Source organism: Chrysochloris asiatica, unplaced genomic scaffold (assembly GCF_000296735.1).
Source record: "Chrysochloris asiatica unplaced genomic scaffold, ChrAsi1.0 scaffold00057, whole genome shotgun sequence".
Taxonomy (NCBI): domain Eukaryota; kingdom Metazoa; phylum Chordata; class Mammalia; order Afrosoricida; family Chrysochloridae; genus Chrysochloris; species Chrysochloris asiatica.
The window spans coordinates 16,701,932-16,721,778 of record NW_006408575.1 but is presented as its reverse complement, the minus strand read 5'-3'; the positions used below and the strand labels follow the sequence as shown (position 1 = coordinate 16,721,778).

At 40.4% G+C, this 19,847-nt stretch overlaps 1 protein-coding gene across 1 annotated transcript in view; it reads right to left on the bottom strand.

The window, feature by feature from the left end:
* ITK (IL2-inducible T-cell kinase) overlaps positions 1-14,253 on the bottom strand; it is a 97,308-nt gene extending 83,055 nt beyond the window's left edge. The window contains exon 1 of the mRNA XM_006863923.1: positions 14,042-14,253. Coding sequence (XP_006863985.1) covers positions 14,042-14,179 — 138 coding nt within the window. The 5' untranslated portion in view covers positions 14,180-14,253. The remainder of the gene's footprint in view (positions 1-14,041) is intronic.
* Positions 14,254-19,847: the final 5,594 nt, after the last annotated feature.

Sequence of the window (19,847 nt, the reverse complement as noted above, 5' to 3'; positions counted from 1 at the left end):
TTTTAGAGATGTCATGAAGGCAAACCCAAACTGACCTCTAGATGCATATCATATCCTGGAAATGTTACTCTTTTTCGATAAGTCTAATCACTCTGTTAGTGAATGGAAATATTTATAGCGTGTTGGTTAAGGAAATGGTGGATGCGGATTTTATATTTAGCCCATGAATATTTTAAAAGAGCTTTAAAATGGTTTTCTGTGGATTTGGCATGTTGTTTCTGGATTTGACATGTTGTTGTTGTTGCAAGTTGCCATCAGGTAGCCTCTGACTCATGCTGACTTCATGTACAATGAAATGAAATGTTGACAATCCTGCACCATCTTCACCATGGTTGGTATGTTTGAGCCCATTGCCCATTGTTACAACTATTGAGTCAATCCATGTCACTTCAGGGTTTCCTCACCTTTGGTGGCCCTCTACTTTAATACACATATCCTTCTAAAGCAATCAGTCCTAAGAATGCATCCAAAGTAAGCCAGTGGATGTCCCAGACAATCTCCTGTAATCCATAGAGTTTTCACTGACTAAATTTTGGAAGTATATTACTAGGTCTTTCTTCATAGTCTGCTGTAGACTGGATGCACTGCTGAAAACTGTCCACTATGAGTGACCTGAAATATTAATGGCATAGCTTCCAGCATCACAGCAACACACAGGCCACCGCTGTATACCAAACTACTGATGTTGATGTTGTTGTTAAGTGCCCTTGAGTGAGCTGAGTGGCTGGTGGGTTTGAACTGCCGACCTTGCGGTTCATCCTATAGCACCACACCAAACTATCCGAAGGGCGGTGGGATTTGGTATAAAGTTGTCTTATTTTATAATAACATCATAGTTCAAGAAACTGATACTTGTGCTTTTCAATTAAGCCTTTCCTGCATGTTGCGTTATAAACTAAGCTCTGGAATTAACAATATTTCTCTGTGGTCTATTTTTATTGCAGAAATTAACTAATGCATAAACCAGTTCCTCAGATTTAGCAATCAAATTTGTTTAAGAGTCTTCACCTCTAAAACAAAACTCCTCTATAGAAGCACTATCTCCATAAAACATTAACATCACAATACACGGGTATAAGATCAATTGATAATGTAATTTCAAATTTCATGTTTGGGTCCTTGAGTGAGCTAACTGCACGGCACTTTTCATGGATTCTCATTTTTCTTTACCTGATTAGGCAATGTCCATTTGCTTTTCTGAATTCAATTTGAGTTATTCAATTGAATAACTCAAGTTATTCAATTTGACCCTCATTCACTCACCAGATAGTTAATAATTATCTACATGTTTCATTAGCATTTTACCAGACTGAATGCTACATGCCCAGTACGGTTCTAGATGTTGGGGATACAGTGATGTGCAAGGCAGTCAAGATAGAAAATAAACAAGGAAGCACATTAATAAATTCAACAATAAATGTACATACTAAATTAGTCAACTATCTATGTGCTTTTTGTTTTTTTAATGAAGCAGGATACTGAAAAATATTTTAACAAGAAGAAACCAACCTGAATTCAACCACGTTCCATAGACTCCTGTTGACGTGGAGATGAGAGAGAAGAGGAAGGGCTGGTTGGTCCAAAGTGTGGTGACTACTGGGGACACCTGAGCCCATGGACAAGGACATTGCCACAGAAGGCTAGAGCTGAGAGTGAAGCATCCAACTGATATGAAGTGAGGGGAGACACACAAGAACACCCAAAGTTGCAGATAGTACCAATTTGACCTATCCTTGATGGCTTGATAATCAGAACTCGACTAGAAGAAGATAAAACAACAACAATTTTTGATAAATTGCTACAGTTTGATGAAATTAACCTATACTCCTGGAGGTGGTGGTGGTGGTGGTAATGTGCCGTGGAGTCGGTTCCGACTCATAGCGACCCTTTATAGGGTTTCTGAGGCTGCAAATCATTACAGAAGCAGAAAGCCTCATCTTTCTCCCGCAGAACAGCTGGTCGTAGCTCAAAATACCAACACAGAGGGAAGGAGTCTTCACATAAAGTATCAATGTTATCCCCTCTGTATACAAAGAAGATAGGGACAGGCAACTTAGACATTGGCTACCTAAAATGAGAGGGTGATAAAGTCTCGAAGTGACTGGCTTAAAAGGTTTCAAGAGGGAGTTTAGTTTAAGAGTGTGCGGGGAAGATAGTGTCCCCACTGAATAGTTTTCATCTTGTCTAGATGGGTCTGGTTAAAAGAAATGGGAATAAGATTCTTATGATTCAATAGTGAGTAATTGTTATCATGACTAACTGAAACTGCTACAATTGTAAAGGTAGAAGTTTTGTATCAAAATTGGGGGAGTGGTTAATCTTACAGTCCAGAAACAGAGGACCCTAGAACTATCAAGGGAGAAGAGCACAAGTTGAATGCAGAACCTTATCCAGAGAAGCAGCAACACCAGAGATGGAGGCAGAGATGGGGACATGCAGAGAGGGAGCAGCTGAGGACTCCAAATTCATGGAAATAGAGCTGGCGGCCAGGAGGCAGACTTGTAGATTGTGCCCTTTGGTGGTATATTATATGTGCCTGGGTGTTTTTTTGTTTTGTTTTGTTAAAGAGCTAAAATGAATAGAGAGAAATACTGTTAACCGATGGTACATGGAGGAAATTATAACCATTGTAATGAAATAAAGTATATGATTTGTTGAATGCAAGTAAAACTGATGATCTGCCCTGTAAACTTTCACTCAATTCACAAAAAAAAATAAAAAATAAAAAATAAAAAATAAAGAACCAACTCTGGAAATACATTGAGAATGATTTAGAAGCTCCTGAATCATGTAGGAATGAAGTGGAGAGAGACCATGACTAATGAAATTCTCAAGAAAAAATTGTTCAGGTAGCCACAGCCAGCATTCTTAGGAATGTTGTTGTTAAGTGCTGTCGAGTCGGTTCCGATGCATAGCGACCCTGTATATGGTTTCCAAGGAGTGACTGGTGAGCTTGAATCACCAATATTCAAGTTCAAACTGACTTTGCAGTCTGACCCATCAGCCCACAGCACCACACCAGGACTCCATTCTTAGGAATACTATCTGCAAAGTAGTTAGTTATGAGAAGGAAGGAAGGAGAAGGAATGGTGGAGAGGAAAAGAGAACAGGGTGGTTTTGTTATCTTAAAAGTTGTGTCCTGGGGGGTTAGCCTGTCTGATGTTTCCTACATGTGAGTCTCTTACCAGACTCAAAATTCTAACCACCAGAATTGCCATCTTCTTCCTTCGAGGGTAGGCAGGACTTGAACTGCTGCAGCAGCAGTTGTGCACCTGACTGCTAACTGAAAGGTCAGTTTCCAACCCTCTAGCTGCTCTGGAAGGAGCTCTGGTAGCATAGTTACAAGTTGGGCTGCTAATCTCAAGGTCAGCAGTTTGAAACTACCAGCTATTCCATAGGAGAAAGATGCAGCTTTCTGCTCTTGTAAAGATTTACAGCCTTGGAAACCCTATGCAGGGACACTATGAGTTGAGTTGGAACTGACTCCCCAGCACACCATCACCACCAGCAGCTGCTCTGTAGGAGACAGATGTAGCAGTCTGTTTCCATACAGATTGTTGTCTTGGAAACCCTGGTCAGTTCTACTCTGTTCTTTGGAGTTGTTATTAGTCAGCATCAGCTTGACCGTAATAGTTTCTTGGAGCAACTTAGGCAAAAAACATTTTAAGTCCTTTGTTTTCTACTCATTAGGTATTGAACCTTGTTTGGTTAGGGGTTCACTTGTATAACTCTCACCTCTCCAACTAGATGTGTAAATACATCACATTCTTCTCTTTCCTCTCACCTCCCTGCTTCCTTCCACAAATTACTGAGTGAGTAGACTGTGCCAGGCACTGTCCTAGACACTGGTGATGCCGTCTTTAGCAAACTGGTTGTCTCCATGGTTGCTTGCTCTTATGAGACTTACAGTCTAATGTGGTCTGACACTCTGTGTGTATGACATTAATAAAATAATGCCATTAACGAATGGCAATTACAACTTAGTTATGTGCTGGAAGAAAAGGTACATGTTGCATGGCAAGGCACAACACGAGATGACTTAGTTTATAGACATCGAAGAAGGCGTCTCTTAAACAAGTGGCATTTAAAATAAGACCTTAAGATTGAAGTAAGCATGGTGTTGCTGGAAACCAGAGTGGTGGGAGGAGGGGTACCAGCTGAGACAAAGGAAACCAAGTAGTCACTCTGGAGTCCACCCTCAGGGCAGTGGGGACAGTCTCTGAGGGCGACATGTCAGCTCCCCCCCCCCCACCTCCCGTTTGAAAAGCTCACTCTGACTGCTATGTGGATAATGGAGAGGGGAGGGTGCAGGGAGTAAACAGAAATGGACAGATTCTCAGCAGCAAAGGCTGCCAAGGTTTTCATTTCTTTCTAGAGACATACTGGAGCTTCTTGAAATTATTGGAAAGCAAGATGGGGCTCATGACATCCCTCACTGGGGAAGACCCTCTTGGCAAAATGTGTGATTTTCAAGACTGCTCTTTACATTGAGAACTTCAGAGCAAGAGAGCCATGAACATTCTCTCCTAGGCACTGTGGAATCCGCATTATGTATGCATAACAACTGCTAATAATAATAATAATAAACGCCATTTACTAGGGAGGCTGAATAGGCTCTGTGACATATGGAACCTCAAGCAAGTTACTTAAACTCTCTTTGCCTAAGTTTCCTTTCCTGTAAATTGGGGTGATTATAGTTTCTAACTTTCAGGTTGGTTGTAAGAATTAGGAATCCCTAAGTGGAGTCCTGGTATGGCACTGTAGGATAAGCACTTGGCTGCTAATAATGAGGTCGGCAGTTCAAACTCATCAGCATCTCCTTAGAAGCCCTATACAAGGTCACTATGACTTGATGGCACTTAACAACAAGGAGAGGTGGTGCAAACCATTAATATGAAAAATCGAAGGTTCAAGTCCACCCAGAAATGTTGTGGAAGAAAGGCCTGGTGACAGACTTCCCAAAAATCAGACACTAAAAACACTATGGAGAAAATTTGGCTTTGACACACATGGGGTCACCATGAGTTAGAATCAATACTATGGAAAGTAGTCTTTGTAAGGATTAAATAAGATGATTCACACATAGTGTCTGACACATAGTGAGTGCTCAGTGGTAGTGGTTATGAGCCACGGAGTGGGTTCAGACTCATAGCAGCCCTGTGTAGGGCTTCCGAGGCTGTAAATCTATATGGAAGCAGAATGTCTCATCTTTCTCCAGTGGTACTACTGGCAGTTTCAAACTGCTGACCTTGAGGTTAGCAGCCTGACCGGGAACCACTATGCGATCGGAGTTTCTTACGTGAGCAGTAGTTGTTAGTTATTATAATTATTAAAAATGGCAACCTCCATCACATTAAAGGGAAATAATATCAAGAAACAATGTTTACTCAGCTTAGAAAATGTAGAGATATTTAGAGGTAACCATCGCCTCTCTTGGAGTCCTGGTGTGGCACTGTGGGTTACTGCGCTAGACTGCAAAGTTATTTAAACTGCAACGTCGGCGATTCAAGCTCACCAGCTGCTCCTCAGAAACCCTATACAGGGTCGCTATGGGTCGGAACTGACTCAGCAGCACTTAACAACAACAACAACAACAATTCCCTCTCATATGATTCCAACTCAGAGATCATTTAGGACAGAGTAGAACTGCTCCAGAAGGTTTCTAACACTACAGATCTTTACGGCAGCAGATCACTCTATCTTTCTCCTGCAGAGCACCTTATGGGTTTGAGCCACTCACTTTGTGGTTAGCAGTCCTAAGCTTAACTCATGATGCCACCTGGGGTTCTTTTTAGAGGTTGATGTTATGGGCCATTGAGTAGGCTCTGACTTATAGCCACCCCATCCCAAACAGAACCCAACCTTGGGGGCTCCTGCACTGGCTACAGTAGAGAACCTGACTGTTTGAATGTCGCATTCACATAGTAAGCCCATCTGAAGGCTAACATATTAAACCCCAACCCTATAGTACAATTGTTAGACTTGAGCCCACTGTTGCTATTATGGTATCAATCAATGTATTAGGGGTCTTCCTCTTTTTTTAAGACCCTCCACTCTTCCTTCTCCAGGCATGGGACCCCTTTGACAATATGTGCAATGTATGAGAGACAAAGTTTCGATATCATTGGTTTTAAGAAGCATTCTAACTATTTCTTCCAAAGCAGATTTGTTTGTTTTTCTGGTAGTCCATGGTATTTTCAAGATTCTTTATCAATACCATAATTCAAATGTATTTTCAAATGCATTTTTTTTTGAGGTTATTTAGCATTGAGCCACACAGCTCTAGTGTAGTGGAGCAAGTCTTTGACCCAGATCTGTCTGGCACCTGCTGTGTTTTTAACTGCTCAGTAATGTTTCTTAAACAAAGAAAGGTGTAATGGTTAAGCAAATGCTTGGCTGGTAACCCAAAAGCTGGTGCTTCAAACCCATCAGAAGTTCCAGAAGCGAACAAAATGTGGCAATCTGTTCTCATAAAAATTAAAACAAAACAAAGCAAAACACCGCCATTAAGACAATTGTAACTCATAACCACCTTTCTAGGGTTTCCGAGACTGTAAATCTTTATGGGAGCAGAAGCCTCATCTTTCTCTCATGGAGTGGCTGATGGGTTTGAAGTGCCAATCTTGTAGTTAGCAATCCAGTTCTTACCCTATCTAGGAAATTCCACAGGACAGTTATTCCTTGTCCTATAGAGTCACTACTAGTCAGAACCAATTCAGTGGCACACAATAACAGTATTAAAAACAAAGCAAGGGAAAGGAACATTCCCACATCTGTCAGCTTTAATTTTGGATGGAAGAATGTTCTTAAGTGGTGGTTCTGCGGTTACATCAGACTGAAGGCAAAAGGGATGAACCTCCTCAGGACACTGGCTACAATAGAGAACCTGACTGTTTGAATGTCCCATTCACATAATAAGCCCATCTGAAGGCTAACATATTAAACCCCAACCCTATAGTACAATGTCATTAAACTAGGAACAACTTTCCGTTTCTCCCAAGGATGCTTCAGAAGATCAGGGAGAAACTCAGGCAAAATTACAGCCCCGTGCGTGTCAAAGTAAAATTGTACTACATAGAATTTTCAACGACTGATTTTTTTTGGAAGTGGATTACCAAGCCTTTTTTTTTAAGGTGCCTCCAACCTTTTGGTTAGCAGTTGAGCATCTTAACGATTTAGACCACCCAGGGTCTTGAAGAATGGTCTTACCCAACCCAAAAGCCACTGATGTCCAGTTGCTTCTGACTCATAGTGACCCTATGTTGTTATTAAGTTCCATTGAGTCAGTTCAGACTCATAATGACCCTCTGTAGGGTTCCCAAGGAGCAGCTGGTGGATTTGAACTGCTGACCTTGTGGTTCACAGTCTAGTGCTGATCCTATAACACTACACCAGAAGTCTCTATTGTTATTGTTAAGTGCCATTGAGTTGGTTCAGACCCATAGCAACTTTGTATAGGGTTTCTGAGGAGTGGCTGGTGAGCTTGAACCAAAACGACTTTGCAGTCTGGTACATTAACCCACAGCACCACACCAAGACTCCAGGAGTACCTATGTTGTTGGTAAGTGCCGTTGAGTTGATTCTGACCCATAGCGACCCTGTGTAGGGTTTCCAAGGAGCAGCTGGTGAACTTGAACCACCAACTTTGCAGTTCAAACGAGTTTGCAGTCTGACACATTTAGCCCACAGCGCCACACCTGTAGAACACAGTAAAATTGCTCCATAGGGTTTCCAAAGCTGTAAGTGTTTACTGAAGCAGACGGTCACATTTTTCTCTTGTGCAGCAACTCATGGGTTTGAACATCTGACTTTGGGTTACCAGCCCAACAGTTAACCCACTGTGCCACCAGGGATCCCAATAACAGCTGTGCCAAGTAGTAATTAGCATTAAGTAGTAATTTAGCATACTTTTCTCATGAAATACTGAACATTCTTTGAGGTACCTAAAACTGGGTCTTCACTTAACAGATGGAAATCAGAGTATTCAGGGGGGTTGATATCTAGAAAGAGACTGGATTTGAGATCAGCTCTTGTTGGCTACACTGGCCTTGCCAATCTATGATGCTTGTCTCCAACTATGATGCCGTTTCATTCCTGTACTTTCTTAAAAGCCAGAGCCCTATGTTTCTCTTTATCCCGGAAACGGATCTGGTATCAGTAATGTGCAGTGAAGTACAGGTGGGCTCTTACTTTTGACATATTCTAGTTACAACAAACCATACCAAACAAACGAAACCAAACAAACCAAACCAGACCGTCCATCTATTTTAATATATTCTGGTGTGGGACTATAGGATCAGCATTGGACTGCGAAGCACAAAGTCGTCAGTTCAAATCCACTAGCCACTCCTTGGAGACCCTGTACAGGGTTGCTATGAGTCAGAACCGACTTGATAGCACCTAACAGCAACAACAACAAATCAGTAGTAATATGGACTACCTACAATGTTGCAGCATATACTTTCCTGATGCTATCATTCTCGTGCCAACCCCCAAAGACAAATAAAGATAGGATTTATAAAGACACTGATAATAAAAGACAATAATAATGAAAACTAATTTTTCTAAATGAGGTATTTGACTTGCATCAGACCCGACTTATGATGCAGTTGTTGTCAGAATGAAGCCCCGTTGTAAGCTGAGGACTATCTATAGGTTGCATGTTGTTGTTGTTAAGTGCCATCAAGTCGATCCCGACCCATAGCAACCCTGTGTAGGGTTTCCAAGGAGCAGCTGGTGAGCTTGAACCGCCAACCTTGCAGTTCAAACAGCTTTTCAGTCTGGCGCACTAATCCACAGTGCCACACTAGTATAGTTGGTAACAACTTCTCCAGGGATTATTTACATTAAGATGCTAGTAATATGCTGGACTTGGCTTGTACTGCCCACAAGAACCATCTGCTAAAATGTTGAAGAATATTGTGAGCCAGTAGAGGTTACATTAGTTCTTTGAAATAGTAGAGTGCTGCACTGCAGAATAAGTACTGGACCACAGGGTTGGTTTGAACCTCAAGGCCAGCAGGTCAAACTCATCAGCTGCTCCTTGGAAACCCTGTGCAGGATTGCCGTGAGTCAGAACCAACTTAATGGCACTTAGCAAGCTCAAAGCAAAGAGTGGTTACACCAGGGAAATCAGCAAACGTTTGTTGTTATTGTTAGGTGCCATCGAGTCGGTACCGACCCAAAGTGACCTATGCACATCAGAATGAAACACTGCCCGATCCTGGGCCAACCTCACTACTGTTGCCACGCTTGAGTCCATCGATGCTGCCACTTGGCCAACCAATGTAAGGGCTCCTAAAACTATCCCCTTTCCATCACCACAGAGATTGTTAAGCATTTACCAGCACACCACTGGTCCTTTACCTCTCACTGTCCCCTGTTAAATAATATGAATCATCAAAGACCATTTTGCAAAAAACTGGCAAGCAGAGGGGAGCATCTGAAGTCACACCCATCTGCAAGCTGCCACCTGCCCACTCCTTGTTCTTTTGGGTTTATTTGAGATTATTTTGGCCCACTCTTCCAGCAAGATGAAGGGGCTTCCTGCCCCTCTGAAAACACTTGCACATCTCAATAAGAGAAGCAGGTATCACACCAGAATTATACTCAGGCTAAAGTAAGAGGCTCCTTCAATTAGCACTATAAAGACAATTGTTGCTGTTATGTGCTGTGAAGACAATAGGTGTGGATATTACAAGTTAGAATAAAAATATTTGACTTGCAGAATTATGGGATTTGTTTTTGAGTATGCAGAAGGGTTATTTTTCATATAGTGTCATAAAATCACATGATGGTGAAACTACAAGAAACACAATTTCAGACAAAAAGAGAAAGAAGGTGAAAATCCAAGAAGTCCCGCGTCACACAGCTTGTAATGTATGTGTCTCCCCACAAATTTATGTCTAGTCACAGACTAGAAGGAATCCAGGACCCTCATTTTAGCTTCCTTTTCAACAATGCTTTAATGTCTCCCTTTAATTGAAAGTGAATATATTATGCCAGCTTAGTGCCAACCCTCTCAGAGATGATACAAATAATGGCTCTTTCTTATTAGGCGACAGGACCTAGATTAAGTACAGTATATCCTTGTTACTCATGCATCCCATATTTGTAAATTCACTGATTTGCTAACACTTATTTATAATTCCAAAATCTAGATTTGCAAATACTTTTGTAGACACACGGTGAGCAATGAAAATTTTGAGTTACTCATCGTGCAGAGTCTCAGCTGAAACTGAGCAACGTGATGTGCTGCCTTTTGGTTTCAACCTTCATAATACCAACAAGTATCCTTCTCATGGAATATTTAGTGTACCATGTTTCTGCAGTCTTGTGCTTTTTGCTGGTGGTTTTGCTGTTTAAAATGGCCCATAAGTGTTGGTGTAGTGCTGTGGGTTAATGCGCCAGACTGCAAAGCTGTTTGAACTGCAATCGGGAGTTCAAGCTCACCAGCTGCTCCTTGGAAACCCTATACAGGGTTGCTGTGGGTCGGAACCAACGCGTTGGCACTTAACAACTTAACAACAACAAACGCAAGAATTTTGCCATGTGCCTTATGGAGAAAATGTTTGTTAGATAAGCTTCACTCAGGTCTGAGTTAGAGTTGATCACCAATTCAGTGTTCACAGTGATTTCACAGAACAGAATTACCATGAATAACAAGACTTGGCTATTAATTTATATATTAAGTTGAACAACATGAAATTGCCTCTAACTAATTTTTATCTACAAAATGGTAACTTCAAATCATTCAGCCTAAATATATTATCTCTCTTTAACGTTACCATTAACCATGAAGCGGGTGTTATCACCCATTTTACAGATAAGAAGACAGAGAGTTTAATTTAATAATAATAAGCTTCTTCTCATAAACATAATGCTGTTATTTACAGGGAATACACAATACAATTCTGGGTATAAATCAATGATTCTCAACAATGGGAGATTAATAGGACATGAATAGCAATAACCCATTTATCCTTTCTCAGTGACCTTGAATACATTTCTGACCAGTACATGTCTATAATATTTAGAGAAATGCTTTATAAATAGTTGTTTATAAATATAAACTATAGGCATTCGAGACAAAAGAAATATATATCCCACATGGAAACTTCAGCTATTTTATCCCAGGGTTCACTCATACCCACAAAGAATGAATTATATTGGAATTTTTCCTACTGCTCATCTGAAGCAGAATGATTTCACAACATTGTCTAGAAAAAAATTAAAGCCAAGCAAATTCTGAATCCAGACCATTTGACTAGTGGTTATTTACAAATAGTGCTATACTGAATTCACAACAGGGCAGTTCACAGCTATGCTGCTCAGGAATTAACATTATGTGATGATGAAATGTTGAATCAGGGGGAAAACATGGTGAGAACTATAAAATGGACTTTGAAAAAAATGTTTAAAGGCAACAATACTTTCAGTATGGAACAAGAAGTTTAAATACCCCAGCTGCAATATGAGAAAAATTGACCAACTCCATGTGATTTAACAGCTCTATGTGTTAGATCAAGGAGCCCAGGTGGTGCAGTGGTTAAAATGCTCAGCTGTTTACCAAGGCAGAAAGAGAGAAAGATGTGGTGGTATGATCCTGTAGAGAAGACAGCCTTGGAAACACTGTGGGGCAGTTCTGCTTTGTCCTATAGGATCTCTATGAGTTGGAATTGACTTGACAGCAGTGGGTTTGGTTTGATTTGGGTTATATGTGGAATTGGCTAAGTTCAAAAGTTGGCTACCGACCCTATATTAATTTAGTCAACAAATATTTATTGAGCACCTATCAAAGGAGTCCTGGTGTGGTGCTGTAGGATAAACACTTGACATAAGGCTGGTTTGAGCCACAAGGTCAGTAGTTCAAACTCACCAGCTTCTCCTCAGATACTCTATACAGGGTGGCTATAAGTCAGAATCAACTCGATGACACTTAACAACAACAACATCAAAGGGGCCTTAAACATAATCAGTAACTTCTGATTAACTGGTTAACTATTAACAACGAGAGTGTACTGAATGGCTTGTGTCAGTCTACTGAAAGTTTTGTGCTAAGAAGAAGAGCAAATCTAATCTCCTCTAAAAAGTAGGCAATATTATCTTATCTAGTACTCAAAAGTGTTCATTTAATTAATGATCTGGCCTTATTCAGGAGTCCATTTCACTGAATGCTTTAAAGCCTGCCTCTCAAAGACCCCACATTCCTGCCTGCAAACCTACTAAGCGGATCCTGGCCAAGAATCAGAGCAACTGATCAAGCATTTAAAAATGTATTATTTTATTAACATAATATATTTGTATTAATAATATAATATTATTTTTTAAATATTATTTCTCCTTCAGTAAAATAAAGGGGAAAAGCACTTCACTGACTCCCTTAAAAACGGGCAGATAAAACATGTGTGCTTTTTGTGTGGCACTGTAAGTTTATGTGCTGGATTGCAATGTTGGTTTGGATGACAAGGTCAGTAGTGCAAGCTTACCAGCCGCTTCTTGGAAATCCTGTACAGGGCTGCTATGAGTTAGAACCATCTCAAAGGCACTTAGCAACAACAACAGTAATATATGGTAAAGTAAGAGATTAAACATATACTGATAAATTGCTGAGATGTGCTAAATAAACATCCCTTCATTGAACCAAAGAATTTTTGAAGAAGGAAGGGAGCTTGTAGGTCATTATTTATAGTCTTTTCATTTTATAAAGAATGAACCTGAGGCTAGTAAGGTGGAGACTTTGGCTCAGGCTCCATTACCTAGTGAGAAGTAGAGTTTGGTCTCTTGATCTCTCACCCAGAGTGTTATTTATGCAACTACCTACTTTACTGCTATGATTATTTATGTTGCACTTGTTATTTTGAAATATGAGCGTACGTTAGATATACAAAAAGATTGGCCTAACTAAACAGTTACCTATGGATAAGAATTGCTGGTCTGCACTACAAGTCACTTTTTGTTTGCTAATACTAGCCTCCTGGGAAGCTTTACAAGGGCTTAAGGGGTTTACTGTTGTGCCTGGCAAATTTGAGGCCACATTTTACTAAACTAAATGCCCAGAGAGTATTAGTCCAAGTTGCCAGGTGAAAGATGACCATTGAGTTAAATGAGTGAACTGAATCAAAACAGCGAATCTATCTACTATAGTGTGAATTCTGGCTCCACCACCTAACTTGCTGTGAAACAGTGGGAAAATTACCCAAGAGCTCTGTGTCTCTAGACCTATCACAGGACCATTCCAGATACCAGTTTCCTCTGCTGTTTTTGTTGTAAAGTGCTGTCAAGTTAGTTCTTACAGGTACAGACCCTGTAAAAGATTTCTGAGGAGCCATCGATGGATTTGAACTGCCAACCTTGCAGTTAGCAGTCCAGTGCTTATCTTACAGTGCCACACCAGGACATCATCTCTTGTTGTTGTTAGGTGCCATTGAGTTGGTACCAACTCATAGCAGCCCTATGTATAACAGAACGAAACACTGCCCAGTACTGGGCTAACCTCACAACTATTGGCATGCCTGAGCCCATTGATGCTGCCATTTTGCCAATCCACTCGTTGGGGGTCTTCCTCTTTTTCTCTGACCCTCTGCCTTACCAAACATGATATCCCTTTCCAGCAACTGGTCCCTCCTGACCATCTATGCAAAAGTATGAGAGATGGTTCAAATGCTAAGATTCCATTGATCTGTATCCTATAGTACGAAGTGTATTTCAAACAAAGTTTGAGTTCTATCCAATCAAAACCTTTGCTATGTATATTATCATTATAATTTTAAAACTAAACTCTGCCTTGCAGGAAAAAAAGAAAAGCTGATGACTACAAATGTATAGCTCTATAGTTTTCAGAACTGAAATAATCTATTACAACCACCTCACCTCTTGGCTCTCTGCTACACTCTATTTGATTAATTGTACTTTTTAGATTGTTATAATCAGCATGTTTGTGTTGCCTGTTTTCTATTTTATTCCATGTGCATCTTTATAAGTCATCCCAGTCCAAATATAAAATACTATTCAGAGAAAGACCAAACAAAGTCTCACATACCCCATGGCGGTCCTCAAAATAGGCCAGACTGGTTTTGGTTAAAACAAAGAAGCGGACTTTAAAGTTCGAGGGAGATGTTCTTCTCTTTTGCTGGGATTTCTTGATGAGCTGTTCTTCCAGGAGAACAAAGTTGTTCATGATCCGATTCTTGACAAGTGATGCGCCTTGGGCATCACCACTTTGCACAGCCAGAGGAAAGAACTTCTGGACAAGGAATGTGATGTGATGGGGAGGCGGTTGGTTTTAGAGAGTTGTTCAAAGACAACTTGCCTCCAACCTTATCTTTCTATCAAGGTTCAGTCAGCATTGCAGAGCTTCCCCTCTGATGTCAAAGGATATAACCACATCCTTTCAAAAACTCACATAAGAGGCATATGCAAAAAAAATTATACCCTTTGCTATATGATTTGGAAATGATATTTGAAGAACCTTAGACTCAAAATGATATTAAAGACTAGAGTTTAATACTTACAATTCCTAGTTTAGCACATCCAACAGTTGATGTCTAGCACAAGGGGCTCGGGAGTCAATTAGACTTAGTTTGTGTATTTGTTTCCTGTTGCTGCTGTAATAAATTACCACAGACTTAGTAACTTAAAATAACACAAACTGTCTTTGTAGGTTCTGTAGTTGAGAAGTCTAAAATGGACCTCTCTGTGCTAAAATCAAGGTATTGGCAGGGCAGAGGTTCCTTTCTGAAGGTTCTAGAGTAGAGTCTTTCTCCATGGTCTTTCCTGATTCTAGAGGTACCTCCATTCCTTGGCTCATGGCCCTCATCCTTCCATCTTCAAAGCCAACAACAACAGGTCGTGTCTTTCTCACTTCATGACATTCTGACTTGTCTGCTTCCCTCGTCCACATTTAAAGGCCCTTGTGATTACATTCCTCAAGCCCTGATAATCCAGGTTATACACTTATTTTAAGGTCAGCTAGTTAGCAACAATCTTAATTCCACCTGCTATCTTAATTCCACTTTGCCATGGGGTCTTGGTATGTTGCTGTAGGATAAGCGCTGGACTGCTAACTGCAAAATCAGTGGTGCAAACCTGCCCTGCTCCTTGAAAACCCTATACAGGCTTGCTATGAGTTGGAACCAACTCAATGACACTTAACAACATGTAACCTAACATATTCACAGGTTCTAGGAATTAGGACATGGGCATACACGGGGGACCATGATTCAATGAGAGTGGACAACAACAACAACATAATTCTGTCTACTACACTTTGATTTTTAGCTCCAATATCTAACCACCTGTGAGAGTGTGGGCAAATGTCTTGAGGACTCCATGGGTCTCTTCTCTGGCTTCCTTGCCAGCCTTATTTCACTCGGCTCACTTGGTCTCCCTTCAGCCTCTGTCTGACCCTCGAATTTGCTCCTCCTAACATGTTACACTTTCTGCTTATGCTTCCTGAAAACATTTTCTTTCCCTTTCTTTGCCTGGTAAACTCTACATTATATTGCAAGTCTCAGCCTACATGCCATTTCTTCAGGCCCCAACTTTCCTAAGTCAAATCCCTCAGTTATACACATGGCACCTTATCTTTCTCTTTATGTCACGGTTGTGATCGTACGTTTTAGAGGGTGATTTTTTTAAATTCATTGTTTTCTTTCCACTTGTCTGGAAGCATGATGATAAGGACTATATCTGGCTTTTCCACTGTTACATCCTCAGTATCATCATAGGATCTGGCTCATTAAAAGGATACTTAATTTTAAAATGCTGAATGAAAATTCACCAACCTGAACGGAGGAACTGAAAAAGAGACAATAAACACAAAACAATTAGCACAGAAAGTACTTGATATATGTTATTGCTAAGTGCCAAGTCAGTTCCCACTCATGGTGTCTCTGTATAGAATTTCCAAGGAGCAGTTGGTGGGTTTGAGCCACCAATCTAGTGGTTAGCAGTTCAGTACTTATCCTACAGCACTACACCAAAACTCCTTGATATACAGGTGGCTGTGTGCTGTGGAATCGGTTCCAACTCATAGAGACCCTGTATAGTGTTTCCGAAGCTGTAAATCTTTACAGGAGCAGAAAGCCTCATCTTTCTCCCATGGAATGGCCGGTAGTTTTGAACTGCTGGCCTTGAGGTTAGCAGCCTGAAAAGTTTAAATTAGAGGTCGTATATGGTTCTCGATGCTACAGATAAATAGTTGCATTTTCCATGCTTAAATTTAATAGAAAGGAAAATATGTAGGTCCTTTAGAGAGGCATACTATGATGATATGTCAAACAGCATTGTTACCAAACCACAGACACCTTTATTAAACAAAACTGATCAAAAAGTGAAGCTATTGTTTCTCAACATATCCTCCATCTAGGTCTATACACTTCCGAAGGTGATTTTCAATCTCGCTAGTCTTCCTTCCCAAGAATTCTGTGATCATTTTTCAGTTGTTGTTGTTAAGTGTCATCTAGTCGGTTCTGACTCACAGCAACTCTGTATAAATTTTTCAATGAGTAAATGGTGGGTTTGAACTGCCAGACTTGCAGTTAGCAGCCCAGTGCTTATCCTACAACAGCACACCAGGAATTCTTGGATCTTTGATTTACATCAAAATAGCAATTTGGGCATCCTTAAGGGACTGAAATTATGTTCTTTTGAAATGATCTATAAAATATGGGAACCAAAAGAAGTTGGAAGGGGCAAGATCAGGACTGTAGGATGGGTAGGGTAAGGTTTCCAAATGAAATTTTCATAGGACAGTCCTTACTATCCTTGAAGACTGTGCAGGTACATTGTTGTAATGGGAAAAACATTCCTTGGTGCAACTTTCCTGGCCTTTTTCTCACAAATACAGTTTTCAATTTCCTTAAAACTTCTTCTTTATAAATCCCATGAAGATCCTGTGACCTCTGAGAAAAATCACTTAAAATGTGTTGTTGTTATTACTAAGTCCCATTGAGTTGGTTTCAACTCATGGCGACCCAGTAAAGGGTTTCTAAGGGGCAGCTGGTGAGTTTGAACCACTGACCTTGAAGTTCAAACCAACCTTGTGTTTTAGTGCTTATCTAACAACAGCACACCAGGACTTGTTGGGGATCCTCCAAAATAACCTTCTGAGCTGGTCTGTCTTCCTTGAGTCCATCTATGAGGTCTTTCCAAACTTCCTTAAAATGTTGAATCCATTGAAACACTTGTTTCACGTGGGGTTGTTGTTGTTAGTGCCGTCAGTGGGTTCCAACTCAGAATGGTCCTATTTTGGGTTTGAACTGCTGACCTGTGGCTTGGAGTCCAGTGCGGCTCCTCCAGCACCACAGGTAGTATTCCCATGAACTTGTAATTCTTCAGTGACTTGGGAAGATGTTCACACGAGTTTTTTATTTTTTATTTTGATATTAGCCTTAACCTCAAAATCATTTTTCATGGTCCAAAACTATCCTTTTTTTTTGGGGGGGGGGAGGCACCTTAAGGAGACTAAGACAAGTGTATTACTGAGAGAACTTGTCTGCAGCCATCCACTGATGGTAGATTCATGTTTAAACACGTTTAGTTTGGAATAAAACAGTGCATGTATGAACTGAAACCCTAATAGCAATACTTCTTGATTTATCTCATAAATATAACCTTGTTGTTGTTGTGTGCCGTCAACTTGATTCTGACTAACACTAATCCTATAAGACACAGTAGAACTGTTCCACAGGGTTTCTAAGGCTGTAATCTTTGTTGAAGTCCTGGTGTAATGTTTCAGGTTGATGCGCTGGACTGCAAGGTCAGTTTGAACCTAAAAGTCGGCAGTTCAAGCTCACCAGCTGCTCCTCAGAAATGCTATACAGGGTCGCTATGAGTTGGAACCAACTTGATGGCACTTAACAACAGCAATTTTTTGTTGAAGCAGACTTAAACATCTTTCTCAAGGAGTGTGGTTGATAGGTTTGAACCACAGATCTTTCAGTGTGCTTAACCACTGTGCCATGATGGTTCCTGCATTGTCCCACCAAAATCAGTACATCTGGACTTATGGTAGTCCTATATAAGGTTTCCAAGGCTGTAAATTTCTATAGGAGCAATCAACATTATCTTTTCTGAGGAGTGGCTGGTGGGTTTGAACTGCCCACCTTGCAGCTAACAGCACAGAGCTTATCCTACAGCACCACCATGGCTCCTCAAATATAAACTAAGACAGGTCCAATGTTTTTTACTCACCAATTTTAAGAAAACATATATTAAAATGTGCTTTATTTTGGCTTTAAATCATTTAGATCATAGAAGCTAAATTCAAGGAGTTCCCTCTGGGGCAAGGAAGGGACAGTTGTGGGCAACAAAAAGATAATAACTGAAATGTATTGAATAGTAATTAAAAATGTTAAAGTCATGCGTTCATATGACAATTGAAAAAGATCTCAACCCATTGATCACCTTTGGAGAATGAGAGGGAACTAATTTGTTATTCTGAAAACTAGAAAACACAGGAAGAGAAACAAACGTATGTCTTAGTCCCTAGGGGAAAATACCAAAGAGTGGTTTGTTGTTGTTATTGTTAAGTACTGCTGAGTTGGTTTAGATTCATAGTGACCCTGCATAGGGTTTCTGAGGAGCAGCTGGTGGATTTGAACTGTCGATCTGTGGTTCACAGTCCAATGCTGATCCTATAGTGCCATACCAGGGCAGCAGTAAATAATAGAAGTTTGTTGTCTTACAGTTCTGGAGGCTGGATGTCCAAACTAGGATACTGGTTGTGTAGATTCTTTCTAAGCGCTTTTAGAGAGATGTTACATACTTCTCTCTCAGTTTCTGGTGGCTCCTGGTGGTGTTGCTGCTGCTGGTAGTGATGTACCTTGGGTCGGTTCCCACTCATAGTGACCCTGCATAGGGTTTCCTAGGCTGTAAATCTTTACAGGAGCAGAAAACCTCATCTTTCTCCCATGGAACAGTAGTTTCGAATTGCTGACTTTGAGGTTAACAATTCAGAAGGGACTAAGGTTAGAACGCAACCAGATTTAACTGATAATAGACAGGGTCACACAAATCCTGAGATTTGTTGTTGTTGTTGTGAAATGCCGTCAAGTCAGTTCTGACACATAGTGACCCTGATTAGGACTTTAATATAACCTTTTGGGAGACACAATTCAGCCCATACCAACATATGTCTTGCTTTTTACTGAAAAACTATACTACAATTCAGTAGTCAAATATTTAATGAAGGAAAGTTCTTTAGAGAAGAATTACAGCTAATAAATGTAGGCAGGTGATAAGATGAAAATAACACTATTTTTCAATTCTAATAAAATAACAACAATATATTGTTCCAAAAAAATGGCTGCTAAAATCTCTAAGTGACAAGATGGTGGGAAAATATATAAATTAGACTGGCAACTCTGGAACCCACTGATCAATCTTAACATCACATGAAGAGGGGCTATGAAGCGATATTACATATTTCCTGATGTGATGCAATAGGAAGTAGACAAAACCACCTAGGCAGAAGTTACAAAAAAAACGTCAAACATGAATCTAATCAGACATTTAGATCTAAATCCTACTTGGCAGGAAGTACAGTAGATGAAGAAATGTAATAGATGATACAGTAAGATGCCATTGGCCAAGTCCAGAATATGCAAACGTTGTGGCACGGCAGGGTAAGCACTGGACTGTGAACAAATGGCCAGCAGTTCAAACCCACCAGTTGCTCCTCAGAAACCCCATACAGAATTGTTCTGAGTTGGAATCAACTTCACAGCACTTAATAACACCACCAACAAGAAGGACAAATGACCCAGTGTATGAGACACATAAGTGAGAGAAGGACCTTTAGATTAAAGAGACTTCAAGAACCATGTCAACCCCACCCAGAGAAC